A 24,006-nucleotide genomic window follows, 5' to 3' on the forward strand; every position below is an offset into this window, starting at 1 on the left:
AGCGTGTGTGTGTGTGTGTGTGTGTGTGTGTGTGTGTAATTGGGGGAGTGGGTGGGCGTGTTGAAGGGGGTGTTTGCTCCTTTTTTTAAACATAGCTGCGTTGTTATGGTCGCCCAGGCTTTGAAGTTGCCCAAACCTCCAACTAAGAGGCTCTCATTTTCGGCTCCTGACTCTGGAGAAGGCAATGACTTCCAGATTGGGGGACCTACTCAGCGCCCGGACGGGGAGCGGGTTGTGGGAGGTCACGAGGGCCGAAGCGGGTTGATATGGCGGTATTGGAACAGAAAAGACTGAAACCTACGGGGCAAAACGCATCCAATCCACCAGAGTTCGCATCAGATTTTTGGTTGGTCTTGCTAAAACGCTCGCTGGCAGCGAGCTTTTTACACATGTGTTCAATTTAGGCATCATCATCGGTACATAATTTTCCAGAAAAACATAACCTCGGCTGAATTTCATCTCTTGCAAAATGTTTTTACTTGAATGCAATATTGGGACTGCAGGTTTAAGTCTCCAAATCTCCTCTCAGGAAGCTTTAAACAAACGCTCAAAAGTTGACAATAAACTATTGAAAAGAGCAACATGTCATGAAAAATCCGTATTTCATGAATCTTTGTTCGTGAAGCTTAACAGATTTTTATTTCCGTGATCAAAGCCACATATTGGCAGCATGAAACCAAGTTACATCAATCGTCATATTTTTCCTTTAGCCTCCTTTTTACAGAGAAAATGGTTCATTTGATTAATTCCTCACCCATCAACCCAGCACCCATCTGCATGCATTCATGGTTTCTCAAGAAGCTGACCGTGTCCTCTGACCACTCGCAGGGTGTGTTTTTTGGAGAGCAAATTGTTAGCCTTGTAAAATACACAGAGAAAGTGGAGTAGGGAAAAAAAAAAAAAAAACACCCTCAACTGCTTTGACATTTTCCTTGTACTACTTAGAAAAAGAAAATCAACCTGCAGTGAAATAATCATAGGTGATCTTGTTTGTTTTTTTTTTTCCCCCCACCAAGCACCTTCTACAGTTCACTCCTTGTCCGAGTGCTGAAGCTGGAACATCTGGATACGGGCGAATTTGTAATTGTACAGAAACAAAACTTAGTTCTCTCACAGGAGCCGTTAAAATAGGAGGAGTGGGCGCATTTTAGCGTGTGATTCAAGTAATTGTGATTATATACAATCATGTTTTTAGGTTTAAAGTCGATGTTTATCACATTTTGCCCGCGTTGGATTGCACTTTTTGATTGGTCGATTCATCCAAGAGGATGAAAGACGAATAAGGTGAACTTGACGCATTTTGCAGCAATAATCTTCTAAAGAAAATTCTTTTTTTTTTTTTTTTTTTTACAAGTTATTCAAATACTGGCTTTATTTTGCCTTCTCACTGTTCAGTGAAAGAAAGGTTAAATGCATTGTTAGTTTTTGTCTTTGCCAGAAGGTTTGTAAAAGCCAAATTCATGAGAATCTCTTCCTGAAGCGACCATTCGCTCTTTTAAAAATGTATTTCTTCATTTGTGCGCCAGGCAGGGCGAGCGCCATTGTGAGCCAAACTGTGACTGAGTGTTTTTAATGTGCCATCTTCGTGAAATGCGAGATTAAAGACATTAGCCTCAAAAGCTCTCAGGAAGAGGGGCAGGAGAGGGGACGCTTTAATTTCCGCTTCAAATACAAAAAGAGACGGATCTACTAAGTGTGTCATCTGAAAACTAAAGAATACATTAGAGGTGTTTTATCAGTGTGAAGGTGTGTGCTCGCGTGCAAACTGCTCCTCTGCACGCACTGTGTGCATGAAATGCATACATGCGTGCACGCGCACGTGCGTGTGCGTGCACGAGGGTAAGGCGGAGGGCCGTCATTACAAACTAGTGATATCTGAGATCCCATTAACTCTTGTATTCAGCCACAGATTTCTGTGAAGATAAAAGGCCGCAACAATATGCTGATGAATCAAAGGCCTTTCAAGTGAAATGAGACTACAGAGACTCTGAAGGCCAGTCTCGATTTCCTGACGCACTTTAGAAGGTGTTGATGTCTAATTGTAATTTTTAAAGTAATCGCCTCTTTGATGTAATTAAATCTTTGATGTAATCTACAAACAGAAGCTCTGTCGTCGGCCCGGCGGCCGCTGCTGTTTGACACCGGGCTTCTCCAGCTTGGTCCGAACGGCCCGCCTGCTCAAACCCGAACGTCGTTTTGTGAAATAGGTCAGAATGGGTTGGGAGCAGCACTGACGTAAGCGAAGCGCGATGATGCACGGCGAAAACCGGTCCTCGAAATAACAACCATGCAGCGTATTCCCCTGGTGCACCGAGAGCCCAGCAGGCTACAGGGTTTACATGGTCCCCCCCCTGCTGGGCCCGAGCATCGGGGGGTTTTCTTTTTAAACATGTATTTTTAATGAGATTGGATGCAGTGGGTAACAACGCTCCCTCGGAGCAGTGCAACCGAGGTGAAATCACCTGTTGTTGCAGTGAGGTCTTTACCGCCGTCTCCTGAATGCAGGATTTCAGTGCAGGAGGTTAATAAAAACACACTCAGCTTTGTTTTTATGTCAGGTCTTGATGCTCCGCCCACTTTCAGGTGCAGCCAACGAGCCAGACGCTGAAGGGAGCGGGTGTGGTTCACACGGTTTGTTTTTGAATGACAGATTTTTTCGTGCCTGGAAGAAGAAGAAAAGAAAAACTTCACCTGATTCACACTTCCTGGCCCGGGGTCAAAACCGCAGTTCCGAACGGGCAGACGCGTCTTCATCCATGTCATTTACAGCTTAAAGAAAAAAAACTCAAGGTTGACTTGTTCACAGTTTTTACCCCCCCCCTGTATTTACTATTGATTTGCGCCATAAATTTCTTGCCCCTGCGATTCATGTCGGCCCCCAAGGGTGGGTAGCTTCTGTAAATTAAAGGGTGCGGGACTTTTTCCCTTCATCTGTGTGTGTGAGTGTGAGTGTGTGTGTGCACCTGAACATATGTCGTCATTCCTCCCTTTTTTTTTTTTTTGATACATAGCTATAGGTTTCCCATTCAGAGAAGTGTTATCTGATGTTATCCGTTCAGCTTTTTTCTCACATGCATGTACACACTCGCCTGTTTCTGCAATGATTAATTATCTGCAAGTTGTGTATATGTGTGCTGGGGGGTGAGGGGGACTTTTTTTTTTTTTTGTTAAACACAGAGGGGTTGATAATTATGGGTTAAATGAGTGCTCTCAGTCAGCCTCCCTGAGTGTGTGTAAAAAAAGGAAGGCACAGCAAAAGCCACTTCAAGGCTGGCTAATTACCCCGAGGAAGAGGGGAAACATAAATGGACGATTTTGCGGCTATAATGTTACAGCAGAACGGCTAAATCAACCTCAGCACGTGAAACGGAGCCGCAGCTACATCTGAAGGCTCCAAGCAGCCTGGCACAGATGTGTGTGTGTGTGTGTGTGTTTGCACCCATATGTGCGGACTCCGTGTGCGTTAGTTTGATTCCCATGCAGAACTTCACAGTTGCTGGATTGTGAGTGCCTTGCTGAATACTAATTCTTCTGCAAGCTCGTTCTCTTCCCCTTTCAGCGTGCCATTCATCTTCTTTTTTTTCATTTTTTTACGAACATGCATTCAAATATTTATCCACTGCTGCGTTCACTGCCAGCCTTGCCCCACGTTCAGGGCAGACATTTTAATGCCATGTAACATTTAGACACACACATTCTCAGGCAGCGCACTGCTGATGCAAAGTGCACCATGTGGGATTTTCCCTGCTGAATGTCAGTGCTACCGCAAAAAAAAAAAAAAAAAAAAGCAACCTTTTACTTTTCCCTGGACAGAGCTGTGCAGGAAGGAGTTAACTGGCCTTTAAAGCAGGTATAGTCTTATCTCAGAAATATCTGATTCTGTTGAAAAAGGAGACAGAGGTCATTTACAGATAAAAATGCAATTTCTATTTTTCATCCGAGAACATTGCATTTTACTTGATCAGTAGAAAACACTTTTCTGACTGCACAGACAGAAGTTAAAAATCTGCACTTGCTGAGTGTCCCTGCTTGGCATGTCATGCCTAATCACCAGGTTCCACCTTTTTAAGCACCGTTCAACATCTAGTCTCTAATTTCTGTAAATTGGCCTCTACGATAACACTGCTGAATGTTAAAAACTAGGTTTTTGTTTGTTTTGATTATAAAGCAGATCGAGTAAATACTGTGAAAGTTCGTAGAGAAATGCAGACAAACCTTTTTCACCTTTGAATTTCTGTATTTCCACTTGCAGAACATTAATAAATACGATGCTTTTTTTTTTTTTTTGAATCTTCACAAAACGTCAATGCGGCCTTTCTTGCTAGATACAACCACTCAGGTGGTAAAAGTGGAAGTCCTGACAGCTGCTGTCTTCCATCCATCATGGGTAAAGACGGCAATCGGCTGTGCTGATGCAAACACCTCAACAAAATTAGCAACACCTGTTCAGACTCCTCTGTTTTGATGAGCGAAACAATTCCTGGTCGTCCAGCCTGTGTCTGCACCCTTTATTATTTCACTGCTTCATCCTGTGACGTGATGAACGGGCCGCTCCGTCCACATCTTTGAGCATTTTCCTCCATCTCTGACTCCTGACTTCTTTCCACCACTTTGCTCTCACATTACCTGCCTCCTCCTCGCGCCCCCCCCGCCCCGCGGCGCCTCGCCACGGACGCACTGCGTTTTGTTTTCATGTATCTCAACATTCAAAGCGGCCCAGCAGTTTGATCCCAGCTCCGCGGCTAGCCGTGTAGCATACACATGAGGCGCCCGTTTCTCCGCACGCGCGCGAGTTTGAGATGCTGATTGATGGGAAAGCAGCTGTTGAAAATGTGCGCGCGTGCGCGCGTTAATGCGGAGGGTAGCGTGGGCCAGCTCTGCCTTTAAGTGATAAGGTATTCACTTTGTAACTCAGCAGGAGGCCCAGCAAGTAGCTGCAGATCTGCCTCTCTGTAGTGCTGATGCTCCACACTTCACACACACACACACACACACACACACATATGCTCGTGCGTGTGCACCCGCTCACCGGCCCATCGCGGCGTAGAGAATAAAACTGCTTCGAAAACTTTTTGGAAGCACGTTTGTGCGCGTGAAAGTCTGCATGAAGAAGCTTTAGAGATGTAACGCTCGTTTGCTCAGATCCGTCCACCAAAACGCTCACGCGCTCACAGGCCGCTCCGTCACACTCGTGCAGGAAGGAGCGCATTCATGCTCGCACTGAAACAATTACAGTGGCCGGTCGACGCGTGCATGCACACACACACACACACACACACACACACACACACACACACACACACACACACACACACACACACAAACTCACAGAGGCCCGGTTCAATTGTGCGGCGTGCAGATCTGTGTTCAAGGCTGCCTGCTGAGCCGCCTCCAACTCTGCAAACCGCCGTGACATATCGTATGTCATCCAGCATGCTGTGAGCATTAGCAATAACTGGATTTCACGTAAGTTATTGAAAGCCATTTGTAAACAGAAACATGAAAGCAAATAAGCTCGCACGCAGCCTCACTTGATCATCAAAGGCTTATCGATCAAATGGTCCCTCTCCTCCTCCTCCTCCTCCTCCTCCTCCTCCTCCTCTCTCTGCGCCTGCGATGACCAATGCTAGTAAAGTACGGCCCATCTGTTTTGTTCCAAGCCACGTTCAAAACATGCAGCTTTCTTTCAGTCTTATGTGTGTGTTTGGTGAATTTTTATCGGAGCAAGTGTAGGTATATGCAAACATAAATAGAAATGAAAATCAACACCACTGCATTACTTGTTTTATATCTGTGTAATCTTTTTTTTTTTTTTTTGATTATGCAATTATGCAAATTAAACCAACCCCAAAAAAGGATTTTTTTTTTTCTTTTCATTTCGTTGAGCTGGATGTATCTTCTAATTTCTTTTGGAAGCCAGTAAATGAGAGGAAAATGTGCATGATGGTGGAGCTCTTTGATCAGCAGCCTTCAGCTGATTGGCCGATCCTCAATCTGGAGATACGGTTGCCAAATACTGTTAGTAGATATAATGATGGAATGATTTGTGATCAGTTTAGAATAGTTTATTTACAATTTAATCAGTTGAAGTACAACATTTTTTTAACATCTGATCCTCAGATTTCAACTCTTGATCAATTGGCTCCTCGTTGTTATTCTATTGTTTGTAGGCAGTAAAAAGCTCGACAGCAACACGTGGCCATCGTAGTGGTTACTATGGTTTAACTGTGGTTAAATGGTTATTTTTCAAATGTCTGCAAAATTAATCCTCGTGCTGTTTTCTGTCTGCAGTCTAACAAAGTGTCGGTGGTGCAGCAGTCTCACGGGATGCACCCGCTGACGTCCCTCCTGCCCTACAGCAACGACCACTTCAGCCCCAGTCCTCCTCACCTGCCCACAGACATGAGCCAGAAAACAGGTGGGAATGCTCCCTCTCCCTCCCTCCCTCTCTCTCTCTCTCTCTCTCTCTCTCTCTTCCACGCATGCACACTTACGACAGGAGTTTCTGCCCTCTGTGCTATCGCAGGCATGCACACAGGTCCAGAAGAAAACACATGCTTGTCATTGCTCTTTATTTTTGAAGAGTGGGGGTAACACACACACACACACACACACACACACACACACACACAGACACACGCACACGCACACACGGGAGTGGCCGCAGACAAAGTCCAGACAGCTGCTGAATTGTTGCTGAAATCGCGGTTCGCGCACACACACTGTGATCTGGTGGAGCTGTCGACGCGTCATTCATCACACATCACACGGCAGAAACAGACACTCGCACACGGATCGCACGATGACAAACGTGATGTATTCAACCTCTTGCCTCTTTTCATATATTCACATCATGTTTGTAGATTTCTCATTTCATCCACACACACACACACACAGAGGCACGTACACTGTGTGTGAAGTGGCAGCGTAGTCTCCGTCAGCCTGTGGCGGTCCCACAGCTGCTCTGAAGTGGCCTGCTCTTCTGAAGGGACCGCCAGCCACATACGCACACGCACACACACGCACACACACGCACACACACGCACACACATGCACACACGCACACGCATAAAGATGGAAACAATTAGGGTGACAATCGCACAAACCATCGCAGCAGCGCACACGAGGTTCTCCTTAACAAGCACTGCACATACAAACACACAGTGCGCTCTGTTTGGAAGTCACAAACAAACACACCCTGACATTTAAACACTATAAGGCTCTCTGCCCCGCTGGAGGCAGGGCCCGCAGGGTGGCGGAGTCGACTCGGTCTGTTTTAGATTTCTGGGGTAAGACATCTCTACTACTGACCGTTTCAGTGTTGAATTTGCTTAATGCAGTCATGATCCCCAGAGGCTGATTCATCAGGGTTTTATAACCACTTTTAAGGTCCTTTGAAGACAAAGCGGACGTGTATGAGGAGTGGCTGTGCTCGGATACGTGCCAGCTTGCCATCGTTCAGCCACTGTATTCAGAGTCTTTCTGGGTTTTTTTTTTTTTTTTTTACTTTTTGGCTTCATGAGTTCACGTTATAATAGACAAATTGCTCTTTAAAGCTGTATGCTTCATCAATGTATTTCTAGGATGACATAATTTCTTGGACCTCTAAGTAAAGAGGAACATCCTGATTTGTAGAAAACCAAATTTGTGTCGACACAAATTTCCCTTTAAGTCCCAACTGTTGAGATTGAAGTTTTCAATCAGACCATTTTTTTTAGATGCGCGAGAAGTGAGTCAGCCCCTCCGGAGCTTTATATGAAACACTTTCATTTTAATAGAAAGAAAAATTGTTTTGGAACTTGAAATAAGAAGTTTCTAATGCGGAAATAAGTTGAGGTAGTTGTGACACTTGGCTGACCAGTTACCGTTTTGGTTAGATTTACTTTTGATGAGTTTTTTTTCTCTCTCTCTCTCTCTGTCTCTCTCTCTCACTCTCTCTTTCTCTCTTTTAATCATTCGACCAAATGAAAACATATCCGTCGTTGGTTTTGCAGTAGATTCAAGCCTGCAAATCGTCCTCCATAGCTTAACCTTTGTTGGGAAATAGATGAAAATGAAGACACAGTGAGAACAAGAGAAATGGAAAGTGATCACATGAGAGTGGATTTACAGCGAAATGAAACACAACACTTGTTGTGTTGTTGTGCCGCAGCTTTTGTTAACCGCCTACATGACAAAGACGATAAGTCTTCACTTGGGGCTTAAAAATGTGCAGCCGAACACAATTAGTAATAAATCACTTCCTCATTATCTCTGTTACACTGCAACTTTTACAGCGTCAGCAAAACACCGAGCTTGAGGCGCAAAATGGGAAGTCGAGTTGCGTCATTCATTCATTGGTCTCCTGCTGCTGTTTATTATCTATTTCTTCGTTAACTGATTTTGATGCCTTGCGGTGTCGATAAGGTGAACACTCTCTGGATTACTTTAGAGCAGGAGAGCAGAGTGAAGAAAAAAAGCCGGGACGGGATGAACAAAAGTCTTTTATCAGCCCTGATTAGGTATTAGACAGAGTGTGACCTCAGGCAATCTCCTGCCTGCTCCGTCTGGAAATCCCCGTCTTCCGACAAACACACGCTCCTTGTCTGGTCTAGACTGCGTGCGTGTGTGTGTGTGTGTGTGTGTGTGTGAATGTGTGTGTCCACGGACGACGCGAACACAGTGACTCAGCCCTTAATGACAGACCGAGACACCTGCTTCTGGCTCGCGCACGCCGACACACACAAACACACTGCCAACACCTGGCCGCATGCGCCCTTTCTCAGAACAGCTCACCTGAGTGTGTGTGTGATGACGTTTTCACTCCGGGAACATCACGAAGCACACGCCAGAATACACACACACACACACACACACGCACACACACACACCCCTGAGCTGATCCCTGTCATTCATCAGCTCGGTCACAGGGATGACTTACTTCACCACTGATGTCATTTTATTTTCGGCACGAAATCTAAACTTGTATCTGCTGCATCTCTGATCTCAGTGTGGATCAATATCTGATCACAGCCATCGACAGAAACGCAGAGAATTAGCTATGAAAGGCCTAATCTGAGACATTCCTCTGGCTTGCACGATTATTCCCTGACCGCAGGCTGCCTGTAAGAAGACACCTGCAAATATATGACCTCAAAGTCAAGGCTGCATGTTTTGTTTTTCGTAGAAATGGAGGAAGACTTTCCTACGTTTTCTTCAGCACATTTTTTGGTTCATGACCCCTCGTCATGTTTTGACAAGTTAAACCAGAGTGCTTTTGACCCACATTAGGATTTCAGGTAACAGACAGAACATGCTCTGCACATGCTCAGCATCTTCTGCACCGTTGATGCTGAATTTGAATCACTCTGCAACCTGTAGGCTAAAATAAACCATTTCCAGTGAGATGGGACGACAGCATTTCTGCCCAGTTTTGAAAGAGAGGCCGCCGTTCTACTTGAGACAACTTTTCACTCGCATCTTGTTTGGTTTCTGTTCATCCAGTGGAAATAAACAAAACGGATCATCAAGTCAAACAAGGCAGGAACTTGACAGTAATCCTCAAGTGTTGTCAGTCCACATGATGTAAACCTGTTTATTTTGCTCGCATAATATTTCACTCTGGTGTCTCAGGATGGAGAATCGGTTCACTTTCAGCTTTTAAAAATTATTCTGTCTAAACATTCTGAAAGAAATTCCTTATAAAAACACGTGCACGTCACCTCAGGAGAACAAAGAGGCTTAAAAAACCTTGGATGACCTAGTGAGTATATTTTAACGCAATTCCACCAGGTTTCTCATATTCACTTGGCTGAATTTAGCTCATTTTTTTGTCCTCAGTGAGGTTTTGATCCCCAGAAGATGATTCATCGTGAGTCTATGAACACAAGGAAGGAAGCCTGTTGAAGGCAGAATCATTTCAGTCCTGCTGCAGGTGAAGAGTAACACATTGGTGACTGTGCAGGATTTACCCTCGTTTTATTCCTGCCAGTTCGATTGGTTTGACTGTCTCTCTTTCTCCTGAACTGCTGCGGTGGCGGTAGCAGCGGCGTGTGATTGTTTCGTCTCGTTCCTCCCGCTTCTCATGCCGTCACGTCTGCCAGCCAGTCGAGCGTGCCCATGAGCACAAGTCGATATCTCCAAACTCGTCTGGTGCTTTGTGTACGAACAGTGAAAGTTTCGTTTGACACTTGTTCCGCCGCCTGTGCTTTACGTTGAGCCCTCTGCTCTGCATGCTTCCTGTGTTGTTTCCATCATCTGCCACAGTCACGTTGTGCAATATACTCCTTCTGAGTAATGTTTCAACACCTCTGATTTTCCCTTAGATTTTCCCATCATTGAAACACATTTGTTTGAAATGCTGCTGTCAGTCTGGAACCTCAGTGTACCTGGAAGAAGCAGCAGCACAAGAATCCAGCCTCGTGAGAAAAAAAATGTAAAGTATCTGTCGACATTTTGGTGACATTGAGATTTGAATAATCCCAGGTCCATATTTAGCTGCAGTGCAGTCTGGGTACTTGGCAGTGGAGGTGCAGACTGCGTGACATCTAAGCCCCGCTTTACGTCACCTCCTCACCTCAATGCTGCAGGAGACATGAAATCAGGGACTTTCTGTGACAATGACACACAAGCGAGGATCGCTGTTTCCATGGTAACCAAAGTGGTTGTTTTTCTTTTTCTTTTTCTTTTTTTTTTTTAACTCCTGTTTTTTAATGTGTCCACAAGTAGCTAGACTACTATTTGGAACACAACAAAATGATAAACTTTGTTCTCTGGCTTGTAATTATGTCACACATTAGGTTCGAGCAGATAGAAACAATCAAAACTATATTTTTTTTCAAATGAAACGGTGGCAAATAGCTGACTTTGGGGCGAGCAGGTAGTCTTCCAATCCCAAGGTTTGGAACCCCCCATCGCCCCCAGCGGGGGTTGAATAGCAGCTGCCATCATCGGTGTGTGTGAATGTGACGGACAGTGAAGAGACGCAGAAAAAAAACCTACCTTGTAAGATAAAGTTTATCTAGTTTTCCACATTAGTCCTACAAAAAGGAATGTTTTTCTTTTCTTAAAGGCTAAAATTTGAGACACTCTTTCTGACTTTTTATGTGCAATTGTATCCAAAAAAGTTGTATTTATAGAACAACCAAAGATTTATTCTTGCCCGTTTCCTGGATGAGGCCTCAAAAAATGATGGAGTGTTTCTAAAAGCAACAAGAAAACTGCTCCATAGTCCTTGAGTTCTTGAGTAGATCAACAGAAGACTGAGTGAATGATTGATTTCGGAGCGGGTTTATCTGTTTTTTCAAATCACAGCCGTCCTGATGACCATGTTGTCACATCTCACCTTGTGACTACTGACATTCAGTTAATTGCCCAACATTAGTCCCAAAGATAAAAATCTACAAACAGCTGATTTCACCGTGCATTTAATGTGTTTATTTAATTGGATTTGTGGAAGTTCAAACAGCAAATGCAGCTCAAAGTCCTTCGCTTTAGAGCATTTAAAGAAAAATCAATCAGGAATCACTCTGACCGCGTTCCCTGACGCGACTCCTGACCTGGACGGCAGGTCACCGGTTCTAGCATTCAGAGAGGAAGAGCAGAAGTGAAACATGTCTGCTCACTGAAACCTCGTTTCACATAACACCACACGGTGCGAACCATGGCCTGCAGCGTTACTGTAAACAGGAGTGTGTTCAGTTACTGTACCTGAGCCACATAGTTTATTTCTATCCAGAAAATGATGTTTTTATGATTAAAGTTTGTAAACCTGTTCGTGATCTGATCAGATCGCTTCCCGGTTCCCACCGTCTGAGGCCAGTCGCTATATCTGCTTCATAACGTCACCACAAAATACTTCACGTGCAGCGTTTTCCAACAAATATTGAAATCTGTCGTCCATGCTGTCTGGGTTCCAGGCCGACCAGGAGGTGGGATCTTGTGCATATGACAAATGGGACTGTTCCAATGACTTTAACTGGATTATATCCTTGATGCATGTAAACTGTCTCAGCAATCTGTCCCCTCTATTCAGCGTTCATGTAAACAGAATAATCTGATGTTTCAGTCCGAAGGAATTCAGTCAGATCGACAAAAAGGTGGCCGTGTAAACATAACTAGAGTGGGACAAACCCAAAATAAGCAATGATTAAAAGGATTTTTTTTTCCTCAGATATTTTGTTTTTCTAAATGTTTTAATTTGAAAACAATGTTCAAGTTTACTCTGTGCTCTCAACACTGCCTCAGCCCACAGATCTCACTATTAGTCTCAACAAAACTCCTCTTTGAAGGCATATGTTGCTCATTTTGAGATTTTTTTGGCTTTTTACCATCTTCATATTTTAATCGGCTCTGCTCTGTGAAGGTGGTGACAGCGCGAACAGCCAATGAAGAAGTGAAAAAAATGACTGTGGATGTATCTTCAGTGCCTGAAAGTAGATCACGACTGTCTGCTCGTGCTGCCTTTAGCGAGAGCGTGAGTCAGTCTCTTCAAATAGATACCGGGAGGGAAACTGTGTTGCAGGTGAAATGTGATGAATAACAGGACAAAAATCAAATGAGGCGCGTTAGATGTCTTCCCTCCGAGGTAGTTTTACACTGTAAAAACCGGACTTTTACTATTACGTATTTTCAAGTAACTGCGCTCATCACCACATTTACTGTAACCGAACACTACAAAGATTCTTCTGGTCATGGGCTCTTTTATGTACACCACACCGGGTGATTGTCAAGTCACTCGACTGCTTGGATGCAGCATCACTTTCACTCTCAGTGGTTATACCCACCACAGCACGTTGTCGTTGCGAGTCATACTATTTTCGGCTCGCCGGCTCTCGGTCGAACATGCGCGCGTTGTGATACCGAGCTCACGCAGCGCGGGGCTGACTCAAATGGTTCCCCTTTGAAGTCTTTCCCGAGACGCCGACATGGAGACCGTGAGATAGTTGCTGTAGTTGTTATTAGACAGCGGCTTTTTAAAGGGGCATTCCAAAGAAAACTGCCCCATTACTTGCAGCTAATTCACCCCCCCCCCAGGTTTCCCAACAGCAGGCAGGGCTGACGGTGCGACGGGGAGGCGGCGGCAGCGTCGCCGGCAGAAACTCGCAGGTCCTTGAAGCGTGACAGATGAAACCACAGTGAGATCACGTGGATGCGATCATTGATATTAATGCGTTTTATTAATGAGTGCTCCTTCACCGCAAATATTTAATACCAACACTTTAATTTGGCAGTCTCTTTGGCTGATGAGAATAAATTCCAAAAAATGTATCAATTCACTTTTAACCTTCCACGCCATTAATATTAACGCTCGCCCAGCGGCGCGCTCAGACTGAATGAAGCCCTTTGGCAAAGCAGCAAATCGCCAATTCTGTGGGAATCGGGCGTGTTGCTGCGAGTAAGGAGAAGGTAAAGGAAACTTTTAGCATTTTATCTCTTCACAAAGTGTGCATGAATGATGCATCTCAGGGCCACCAGGTGGAATTATTTCAACAGAAATAAATCACTGCTACTACTGCAAAGCACTGAAAGCAAAATAGTTTATTCTCCTCGGTTTTGGAAACGTGAAAAAAAAAAAAAAAATAGTTTTTAGGCGAACAGACTCTCCTCTTATTAAAAATCCAGGTACTTTCTGACACACTTCTACATTTTCTGTGTCGATGATTCACCAGAGAAGTGCGCTGACTGTGAGTCATCTACCGTCGTCTGGACAGAGAAGAAAAGACTCCTCTCACTTTGAGATTCTGTCAATAGAAAAATGTTGTAGTCGTTGGCCCGGCTGATGCAAAACCCTGCCAGAAGATGCAGCCCTTTGCAGCGCAGCATTGTTCTCAACGGGCTCTTTGTTTGGCTGTTCCGTGTGTGGTTGTGCAAGGCTGAGTTGTGATGTCTTACTTTTCAGAAAAATCCAATTTGTATGAACAGAGGCTTAAGTATGCAGAAATTTGTGTAAATATCTAGATTAGTACAGTTTAGAGAGCTCTCTCTGTGACACTTGCAGGAGCTTTGATCACATCTGTACTATTTAATATCCTGTTATTTGAGTGGATTCATGACTGTGGGCTTGTTTGATTTATGCAGTTGTGATATTGCTGAAATATGATGCCGTTTCACAAAGATTTAAATTGAAGGCTTCATGTAACAACGTATTCCAGCGATGAGATTTCTGGTTCATGTCTGGTTAAGAACCCTCCAAAGTAAAATCGTTTTCAGTTGAATTGCAAAGCTGGTGATGTTGCGATTGCACAGGAAACTTCAGAAAAAGTGCATTTGCATTTCTGTTTGATCCAGAATTAATAAATTCAGGACAGAAAAATAGAAAATTTAATGGGAATTTCCCAGAAATTAAAGCCAATAAGCTAAAATGCCATTGACAGATTTGTGAGATTTTTTTTTAAATCCTGTTAAAGATGGTAAACAAATGGATATTCCAAAGACAAGAGACAAAAAGCGATGTGGATGGGTGATGTCTGCAAATGATGAGAGAAGAGCTGAGGTCTGTAATGAAGGAGCCAAGGAACAAGGCAATTGCAGGAGAGAGGCAGAAAGAGAGGTCAGAGGTAAGAAAAGGGGGAGTGGGAACGATGGCGAGGAGTAAAGCAGCTCGGACGGTGAGAAGGAAGGATGAGGAAGGGTGTGGCGGGATAGACGGCGCGGAGGGAGGGACGTGAGGACGGGACCGGAGCGGTGAGACAGGTCGGCTGCCTCCATCACATTCCTGTCATCCAGATTTATAGCAGCTCGGGGTCCCGAAACAGGCCCGGAGCCGCGGCCAAATTACAGTCATCTGCAGCATTCCTCTGCTGCAAACACAGGTTAGCAGCCGGGCCGCGCTAAGTGCTAGGTGCTGCCTGTTGACAAATGACTTCCTTTGAAGGGCACAAAGGGAGAGACTGTCGGAGGGAGACGGGATATTTACCGTGTGAGGGCGCAGAGTCGAGCTGTCTGTGTTTCTTTTGTTGGAAAACATCTTTGCTGTAAGTAGAGATGAGGAATGTTTGTTTGTATGCATGTCTGCTCCCATCGGTGTGTGTGTTTGAGTGTGTGTGTGTGTGTGTGTGTGTGTGTGTGTGTGTGTGTGTGTGTGTGTGTGTGTGTGTGTGTGTGTGTGTTTAAAATGTGGGCACCTCACCACAGAGTCTGACTGGTGTAGAATAAACCAGGGGAAACCGACTGGCATCATGGGCTCCCAGTGGAGGGACACACACACACACACACACACACACACACACACACACACACTCGCTGCGTTGTGTGACGTGTTCAGACTCTGTCAGCAGTTGATACCGGGTTCCCAGGCTCAGACCTGGAGCCAGACCGGGGGGCAGGGGGGGCGTTGGAGGACCACCCCGCCGAACAAACACAGGCCGACACCTCTATGGGAATGTTTAATACGACTTTAGAAAAATCATTACTGAATAAAATGGTAAATGAAAAAAAAAAAGAGTATTTCAGGAATTTGGGGTCTGATTCCAGTTCATGTGTCTCATGCTGATGTTTGTCTGGACGTCCTCTAGGAGTTCACAGGCACCAGTCCCAGGACCTCTCAGGTTATTACTCCCTCCCTCCAGGCGGCGTCGGCCAGATCAGCCCCTCCATGAGCTGGTGAGCTTCTCACACACACACACACACACACACACACACACACACACACACACACACACACACACACACACACAGATTACTAATTTGTGTATTATTTTGAGTCATTTTAAGTTGAAGTACCAAGAAAATGAAAGACTTTGGCCTTCATCTTCATTTACTTGACTTTGTTTTTGTGCCTTCAAAAGTGGTAAACCTTCTGAAATCACACCAGACACACAATATGAGGGAGTAACTCTGGAGCATGCTCATGTTTAAAAAGACCAGGAACATGTTCAGTTCGTTGGAAACAGTTAACTTATTTTAACAAAGTTTACTTACTACTACTTCACTTCATGTCTTTCTTCTCAAAAATCAAAATGAAGAAAATTTTTCAAAAAGCATCACCCTGACCCCACTGCATTGTTCCTCCTGAAAACCACCATGAAGCTCTAAAGCTCTGCATGTGAACTGCGTACGCAGGACGCTTCACACCCACACTCAACACAAACACAAGAACCGGGGAAAATAAGCAGCAGATCATTTGGTGTTCAAGGCAGTCAAGCTCTAAAATTGAATACTGAAATAGAATACAAAATGAATGATATGTACATTTTGAGTTTTGGCCAGGCTACAGTCCTAAACTCACTCTGTTCCCCTCTGTAACTAATGAACCCTTCACTCACAAATGTTCACTTTTCAGCCTGATTAATGAAGCTGTAATTCTCCACAAAACGTGTCAGCCCGTCATTCCCGACATCATCATCATCATTTCAAATGGTTTTACACACACACACACACACACACACACACACACACACACACACACACACACACACACACACGCACACGCACAGGCGCTGACCTGGGACGACCGTTCATACATCACCGGCTCACCTGCTGTCAGTGCCGCTGACCCAGAGCCCTGTTGTCATAGAAATGAGTTTCTTTGATCGCTGTTTGTGTCTTCAGGCTGTGGAACAAACGCAGCGCAGACAATGGGAAAACATTTATGGTGAATTGTTAATATATATTTTTGGCAAGAGACCATGTCATAACTTTTCATTCTCGGTGAGTTATGCAGTGTTCTTCATCTTCTCCTTATGACCGACTGATGATATGTCGGTGTATTAACTGTCACGTATTGCCAGCGGTCATCCTCGCTCGGTTCCGCTGGAGTTTCTTCCCGCCTCAGAGCTGCTGTCAGTCCACCAGCAGCGAGGAAGCGCTCAGCGGAGCGAGGACAGGAGGCCTAAAACAGTCCCATCTGTTCCACATGCGCTCGCTCCGCTCCAGGTTCCCCTCCGTCCGGCTGATTGTGAGCTCCCAATGTCACGCTAGCTGATTGTGCACTTATAATGTCAGGCTCCCATTGATTTATGGATCAACGCAAATCCATTTATTACAACCTACAATATCTGCGCCCGGACAAATCCCCTCCAGGAATAGTTAAAGGCTTACATCAAATGTCATGGAGATTTGGGATGAAAGCTTCCCAAAGTTTCTGTGTGCATTCGCTTATATGTGTGTTTATGTCTGTTTTTCATGTTTCTGTAGGACGAGCTTTCGGCTCTCCAGACGTTTGTCAAGTCTCTGATTCACAGGCGTTTTATCTTTTTTCGGCCAAGAAGGCCTCACTATGGATTTTCACAAGTATTATTAACGGCTAATCTCCTTTAACCCAGCTTATCTGCTTGTTTCGGCCCCTTGTTGTGCGCTTCTTTGCCGGGGGAGGAGGAGGGAAGGCCGAGTGGTTAAATGTCAGCCCGTTGTTCTCAGTTGTTTTGGATTTCCAGCCCGGTTTGCAGTCCTTTTCCCTCAGCGACCACCTCCGTACGCCCCCTTGGCCCGCCGGGTGGACTGCTAATTGTTTTCAGGCCAGGATGGAGTCGGGTGTAGTTGTTAGTTGTAGCTGTAAGAGACTTTAGTTAGTTTGGGTCCTGTACTGACTAGAGAAGACACATTTATAACTGAAAACATTGGCGGTAGTATGTCTGAGCAGCCAAATTTTACTGACAGGTTCTTTAACTAAAAGCCAAAAAAGAACAAATAATCAGGGATCTTGTTCCCTCGTGCAACATCTCGATCCGCTCCTTCTGTTGCACTCTGGCTGCGAGCGGCAGCGCGGTGCCAGCAGCCACACCGTTACGCTTTTTCATTTCATTCTCAACATACCTCTGTCCAGCCATGCATGTCACATGGCCGCTGTTGTTCTACGCGAGTGCGCCGCCGCTCTGGAGCGGCTGCTGCTTCTTAAGAAGTCCAGATCTGGTTGTGAAAAGTTAGTTGGGATTTTCTTTCTTTCTTTATTGTTTTTGGCTGCAGATCAAAAACAAGTCACACTCGTTGATGGATTACTGTAAATTTACCTTTACCTGTGCAGCACTTGACCCGTGTTGCAGTGTGACCTCGGGTGAAATCAGGGTCACAGTGTTAACGTAATGGCTCAGGGCCGCTGCCGCCGCCGCCGGGCTTCACTGCGCAGGCGGCGCCGCTTCCTGGAGGCTGAAGAGAAAGAACTGGAGATGAGAAGAAGGCGAGGAGCGCATGTGATGATAATGATGATCGTAAAGGTGCTTTAAGTGGTACATGCAGATTGAGGTGTGCGCATATGATAAAACACAAGGATGAATCAGTTGAAGGAGGGGGGGGGAGAGAAGGGAAGGGGGGGTTGTACTGGCTCTCAGGAGGTAGATGTGTGGTTTTCTACATATCAAAGGCTCTTCCTTACATCTCATCCCCACCCTCGACCTCCCACGGTGTGTGTGTGTGTGCGTGCGCATGTGTGTGTGTGTGTGTGTGTGCTCCCAGTCAGCCCAGTATTGACTCACACAGCTGTCAACAGTGCTGATCCAGACTTTCCACAGGAGGATCGCCGTGCGTCACGAGAGGCATTAAACCTCGTTGATTAACTTAGTTGAAGAATTCTGGAATGGCGCACGGGGTCGTGAAGTTCAGTTCTCTAGTTATTTATTCAGATTGTATGTTAAAATGCGGCGTCGTGAGAATGTACATCTTTCAGAAGCGTTTGATAAGCAAGTTCGGTTTCGAAAGTTTCTAAAAGAAGAGTTAATGATGAGAAAAATGAAATTAGCTAACTGGTTGCAGGGGTTAAAGGTTTGTTTCCAAACCAAAGATGAGATCTGATCTGAGATTTGTTTGATCCAAATGCCTTGATGAAAGTTGGTTTTTAATGGCACCGAGACAAGAAGAGCCCGTTTGTACCTGTAATGCTAAAAGGCGGCGGCTCTGTGCCGTCTCTCCCCTCTGCTGTGCTGTGGCAGGCAGGGCCAGCCCGTCTATCCTGCCCTGTCCCCCTGTGGATTCAGGCAGTCCTACTCCCCCAATCTCTCCAGCGCCTCGTCCTACTCCAGGTACCCGAGCCGGGCCCGGCCCAGACAAAAGAAAAGAAAAGCAGCGCCATGCATCATCAGCTCCTGTTTACAGTACACCCATGAAGCCTGGGCAGGAGTTTTCCATTCGGCGTGGCAAACTCACGCTCAGCCCCTCCGTCAGGTTTTTATTGGACGGGCCGCTGTGAAACGGCCAATTGGAGGGAAGTGTGCTGTAAACAGGACCGGTTCAGCGTTTTTTTGCCAAAAAGCCAGCTTGGTCAGAGCAGACCAAGCCACGCCGAGCTTCATCTTTGCTGCAGAACGGGAAGAAACTCTTCTCAATGTCTTGCTTTTTTTTGATGTCAGCTCTACTGTCGTCTGCGCACCTGTTTCATCAAATCATTTTAAAAAAATGGTAAAAGTCCCTTTTAAATGCTGTGAAGCACACAAAGGTGGAGCTTGTGCCACTAATGTAAGTTTTTAAAATATCTTCTTGCACCACATACATGCTTCTTTCTTGCAGCTCTGCAAACACAAAGCCTGGTCAGTGTACTCTTGACCACTCGTCACTAGTTTTTACCTGTATGAGCTGATAGGTGGGCTTTCTTTACAGTTTAAGCACAAAAAGTAAAAGGTTAAAAGCAAATTATAATTTACAGTTGTGGCTGATGAATCATGTTATGTATAATCAGATTATTAGATGAACTTTTTTTTTTTCAGAGCAGTAAATATTACCTAAGCTGCTCTTTTTTGTATGGTTACCAATGCATTTTGTTGACCAAAAGATATCATGTAAATACTTCTAAAGGAACAAATTCCCACCTAAATGCAGTTTCTTACTCGTAAAGGTCAAAACAAACTTCACAAATCGCCCCCCCCCCCCCCCCCCCCCCCCCCCCCCCCCACCCCCGAGCTGACACGAGTTCGCAGCAGTGCTGCTTATTGCTGCTTTCCTTCAACAACTTTTCTTCAACAACTACATCTTCAGTTTGGAAAAGCTCATTCATTCTTCTCTTACCTGAGGAATTTGGTGAAAGCCAAGAAAAAAAGAATTAGTAGAAGGTTCTTCCCGTGTGATTCAAGCTGCAGGGATGTTTGACTGGGCTTCCACTTGAGGCCTCCTCCTCTGATGCTTTGCAGTGATGTTTGGACGCCCTCTAGTGGTGAAGCCACAGCTGCAGTTCAAGGAGATGACCCTCACTGACTGCCACGTTCAAGCTTTTTTTAAGGAGAGTTTCAAACTTTATCTTTAATCTATAGTTGACACAGGAAGAGCATTGCCACGTTCAAGCTTTTTTTTAAGGAGAGTTTCAAACTTTATCTTTAATCTATAGTTGACACAGGAAAAGCATTAAACATCTCCTGCTTTCAGGCTCCTTGCTTCTCGCCAGCGCTTCGACGCTCGCCGTCCTCTCTGCCCACGGCTGTGCTTTTCTCAACTGATGTGCTTCTGTCTCTTCCGGTCGCCCTCACCGTTTTCCCCTTTTTTGTCTGGTTTTCCTCTCCCTCCGCCAGGTTCCATCACTCCCTGATGCTCGGCCCATCGGGCATGCACCCCACAGGGATCCCCCACCCAGCCATAGTGCCCCCTACAGGCAAACAGGAGCATGATCAGTATGACAGTCGCATGTATGTGTAAGTACTGCTCACACTTTGTGATATTTTGCTTTATTTTGGCTATTTAAATCACATCAAACTCTTAGCTTTCTGTTATCTTATCGTGTATTAAGCTATTTGTTATGGATGGAGATGTATGAGATGTTGTTGTTGTTGTTGGCGGATCACGCCAAGGCCCGATTTCTGACCAAATGAAAGGAGAAAAAGCAAAACAGCGCTGTGTCCTTCTGCGCTACAGGAAGCCACAGGCAGAGGCCAAGCGGGAGAAAGAGCCCAAGAAACCGGTCATCAAGAAACCCCTGAACGCCTTCATGCTCTACATGAAGGAGATGAGGGCGAAGGTCATCGCGGAGTGCACGTTAAAGGAGAGCGCAGCTATCAATCAGATCCTGGGACGAAGGGTGAGACACACACACACACACGCACACACAAAATGAAGCGCAGACTAATCCTGCTTCCAGGTCAGTCTGTAATTTCACACATGAGGAACATGAGAAGATTCTGGTGAGGTGAACTCCGCTGCCCTCACATGCTGCTGAGATTATAAAACCGAGCTCCAAATTTAACCTCTGCCTCTATTTCTGTCTTTTCCCTCTGAAGTTCCATGTTTTCGTATGCTCTAAATATCACAGCAGGGTGTGTTTTTCATTGTAAATTATATCCAATAGAACAACAGATTAATTCATTCATTCTGTTTTGGAAGTGTAGTGAAGTGTTTACTTATGTTTCTGTTGTGGAAAAAAAGCAGGTTTCTCCATTAAAAGTAATGTGAAACCTTAACTCCTGGAAAGCAGGCATGTTACAGTATCTGACTTCAGGATGCGTCCCAGAGAGTCTTGAGTTTGACCCGGTCCTCAGTCTGATGCCGTGACCTCTGTCGTGACCTCTGTCCCCCTCCCTGTCTGTCTGTCCAGTGGCACGCCTTGACCCGGGAGGAGCAGGCCAAGTACTACGAGCTGGCCCGGAAGGAAAGACAACTGCACATGCAGCTCTACCCGACCTGGTCCGCCAGAGACAACTACGTAAGCGCTCTCTGATTTCCTCTCCTCGTATTTCAAACCCAACAGCTGATATGAGAGGATCGAGAAAAGAAATAACTTTTTGGAGCTGATTTAAAAAAGAAAAAAAAAAATGGCTGGCTCACTTTGTTATGGAAAGTTGTGAGGAGGTCTTTAGTTTCATCTCTGTGTTTGCTATGGTTACGAGGAGCTCGCAGCAATAAGGGTCCGAATAGTTTAACCTCTCTTCTTTGTGTGGCGTTTTGATGATGTAGTGGAATTTTTTTTTAATTACAACTGTTGATTCTGGAGTTTATATCTTCTCCATTGCATTTTCACTGTCGAGTTGTTCATTTAAAACGTGAACAGGATCTCTTTAAAGCTAAATGCCAGAAGGACGGCGCTGTTGTTTTCTGTTTATACGGATTCACCATGAAGCCAGTAAACAGGGTTTTTCATGTAGCCCTCACAGCTGAAAGCAACAATGCTCAAAATAAGTTCAAATGGAAAGCAGGCATCTGTCGAGATAATCCAAAACACACAATAAGCTAACCAAAAGTATGACCAAAGTATGAATTAAGCTTTAATGTTTTTTTTTTTTAAGCAAAAGACAATAATTCTTCATTCACTGTATCAAGTAGCAGCATGATCATTGTCTCTCAGACCTGCCAGGCAAAAGTCACAAAACATTACAACACACAAACGTGTGTGTTGCATGCGTTTGTCGTCCAATGTTTTGGCGACGTGCCGGATCTGGGCTGCTGTGTGCCTCTGACTTCTCAGTTTGCTGTTGAACTCTTGCAGGAGGCGGGCCTTAGCGGGGTCGCAGGGGAAAAGAGTAAAGCTGATTGGGTAGGGACTCGTCTTATGGTGGATTTATACCTCTGTGGTGGAAACGATGACTATGTGAAGAGCTGCATGGAAAAAAAAAAAAAAAAGAAAGAAAAAAAAACTGGAGGGTTGTGGGTATTCTTGTGCAAAGTTCTGCATGCACCTTTCAGAAACTGGCTCACACACACATCGGCTTCAGAGCAGACAGCGGCAGGTCCAACGGGTCACTGCTGGGGACACTTGGCTAAATCTCGTACTTGCTGTGAGTGATGACGAGAGTGTTAACCTGTGAAACACAGAGGTATAAATCAGCCCATTTTGCTTAACTAACAGAGAGCAGGGCTGCATGGCTGGCCTCGCTGCCTCCGTTCAGATATATATATGGAGCGTACCTTTCAAACACGGCATCTGAATACAGTGAGACAGCTCTTGGGGGGGTGGAATCAATATACTGAAACAGCTGTCGTCACATTTTGGCCACAACAGAAGCTGCTGTCCAGTCACATTAGAGCTGTGGCTTGTCGATGCGTTTCTCTGCTGCACTTTCTGGCTTCTTTGATGGAACTGAATGCTGCAGGCAGGCACAGCATGCACAATCTGATTATAGTTTGTGGTTTATAACACTGTAAAACTTGTACGGAGCTTTGGTTACATTGTTTTTTTTCCCCCTATATAATACTTCAAAATAATTGAAAAAAAAAAAAAATTGGAATCACATGAATAGTAGCTATTGCTTCATGTAAATGTAAGCCCAGAATACTTTATGTTTTTGCAGATCAAAACATTCTCATGAAGACATGAATGATAGTTTTTGCAATTAAACTGTTTTAAAAATTAAACTGAACAATTCTACAGCAGATCAGTGCACAGTGCAAGGCGTCACAAATGAAACAAGACCTTTTTATTACTTTATTTAAAGATATTCATGGATTGACGGGTGCTTGCATACATAGTTTCAGGATGGGCTTCTCAAGTTTTGAAACTCGTACACTCATCACTCTACTCCAAAAAAAACTGGACCTCTTCACGAAACAGAAAGAGAAGTTTCGCATGTCGCCCACAGCTGTGGAGGGTCTCTCCTCCAACTCACTGAAGAAAAAAAACAAAACAAAAAAAACAAGACCTTGTCGACTGGATGTGCACTCCCACAGACCAAAAAAAGCTTCAGAAAGGTGCAGTAGTTGCAAGTGGAGTTGTTGTAACCACACAGTGCTGACAGCGAGCCGAGGACACCGGAGCGTAGGCGCTAGATTTCTGTACCCACATCCTTCATTTCACCCAAATACGAGGCCTCGCTTCACCATCGTCTGCATGAACAGCTCCGTTTCCATCAGCACTCACACTTTACAATCAGGGTGAAGACAATAGCTCTTTATGATGGGGGTGGGGGGGGAAATATTGGGTGGAGGGGGACCGCAGATGAAGCACAATCCTTTTGAAAACTGTCGTTTGGAGCGTCGCAGATCTCCTATTCTTCTGTTTCTGTCTGGGGAGGATTCTCGTGGTTTGCATGAATAGAGCTCACAATGGCTTCAGTAATGCAACGCATCTTCTTGTTTCTCTTTCTTGCCGCTTTTTTAAAGCATTACACATGACTTGCCTGACCTGGTTGTTTAAAATTCAAGACGGATTCTCACAGTTTTGGTTTGCCGTAAAGATTCGAGTCG

The 24,006-nt window shown here is 44.9% G+C and overlaps 1 protein-coding gene across 3 annotated transcripts in view; it reads left to right on the forward strand.

Annotated features, from left to right (window-relative positions):
• The window catches only part of tcf7 (transcription factor 7), a 57,715-nt gene that overhangs the window by 28,232 nt on the left and 5,477 nt on the right, over positions 1-24,006 (forward strand). Inside the window, exons 4-10 of one of the 3 annotated variants that reach the window (XM_030100634.1) lie at positions 6,292-6,418; positions 15,495-15,582; positions 18,843-18,932; positions 20,409-20,528; positions 20,749-20,911; positions 21,425-21,532; positions 22,313-22,360. In XM_030100634.1, the coding sequence (XP_029956494.1) occupies positions 6,292-6,418; positions 15,495-15,582; positions 18,843-18,932; positions 20,409-20,528; positions 20,749-20,911; positions 21,425-21,532; positions 22,313-22,360 (744 nt within the window). Of the gene's footprint in view, positions 1-6,291; positions 6,419-15,494; positions 15,583-18,842; positions 18,933-20,408; positions 20,529-20,748; positions 20,912-21,424; positions 21,533-22,312; positions 23,703-24,006 lie in introns of those variants that run through there. The other 2 variants (XM_030100632.1, XM_030100633.1) reach the window with 2 other exon arrangements.

This window comes from Salarias fasciatus, chromosome 10 (assembly GCF_902148845.1).
Source record: "Salarias fasciatus chromosome 10, fSalaFa1.1, whole genome shotgun sequence".
Lineage (NCBI taxonomy): Eukaryota > Metazoa > Chordata > Actinopteri > Blenniiformes > Blenniidae > Salarias > Salarias fasciatus.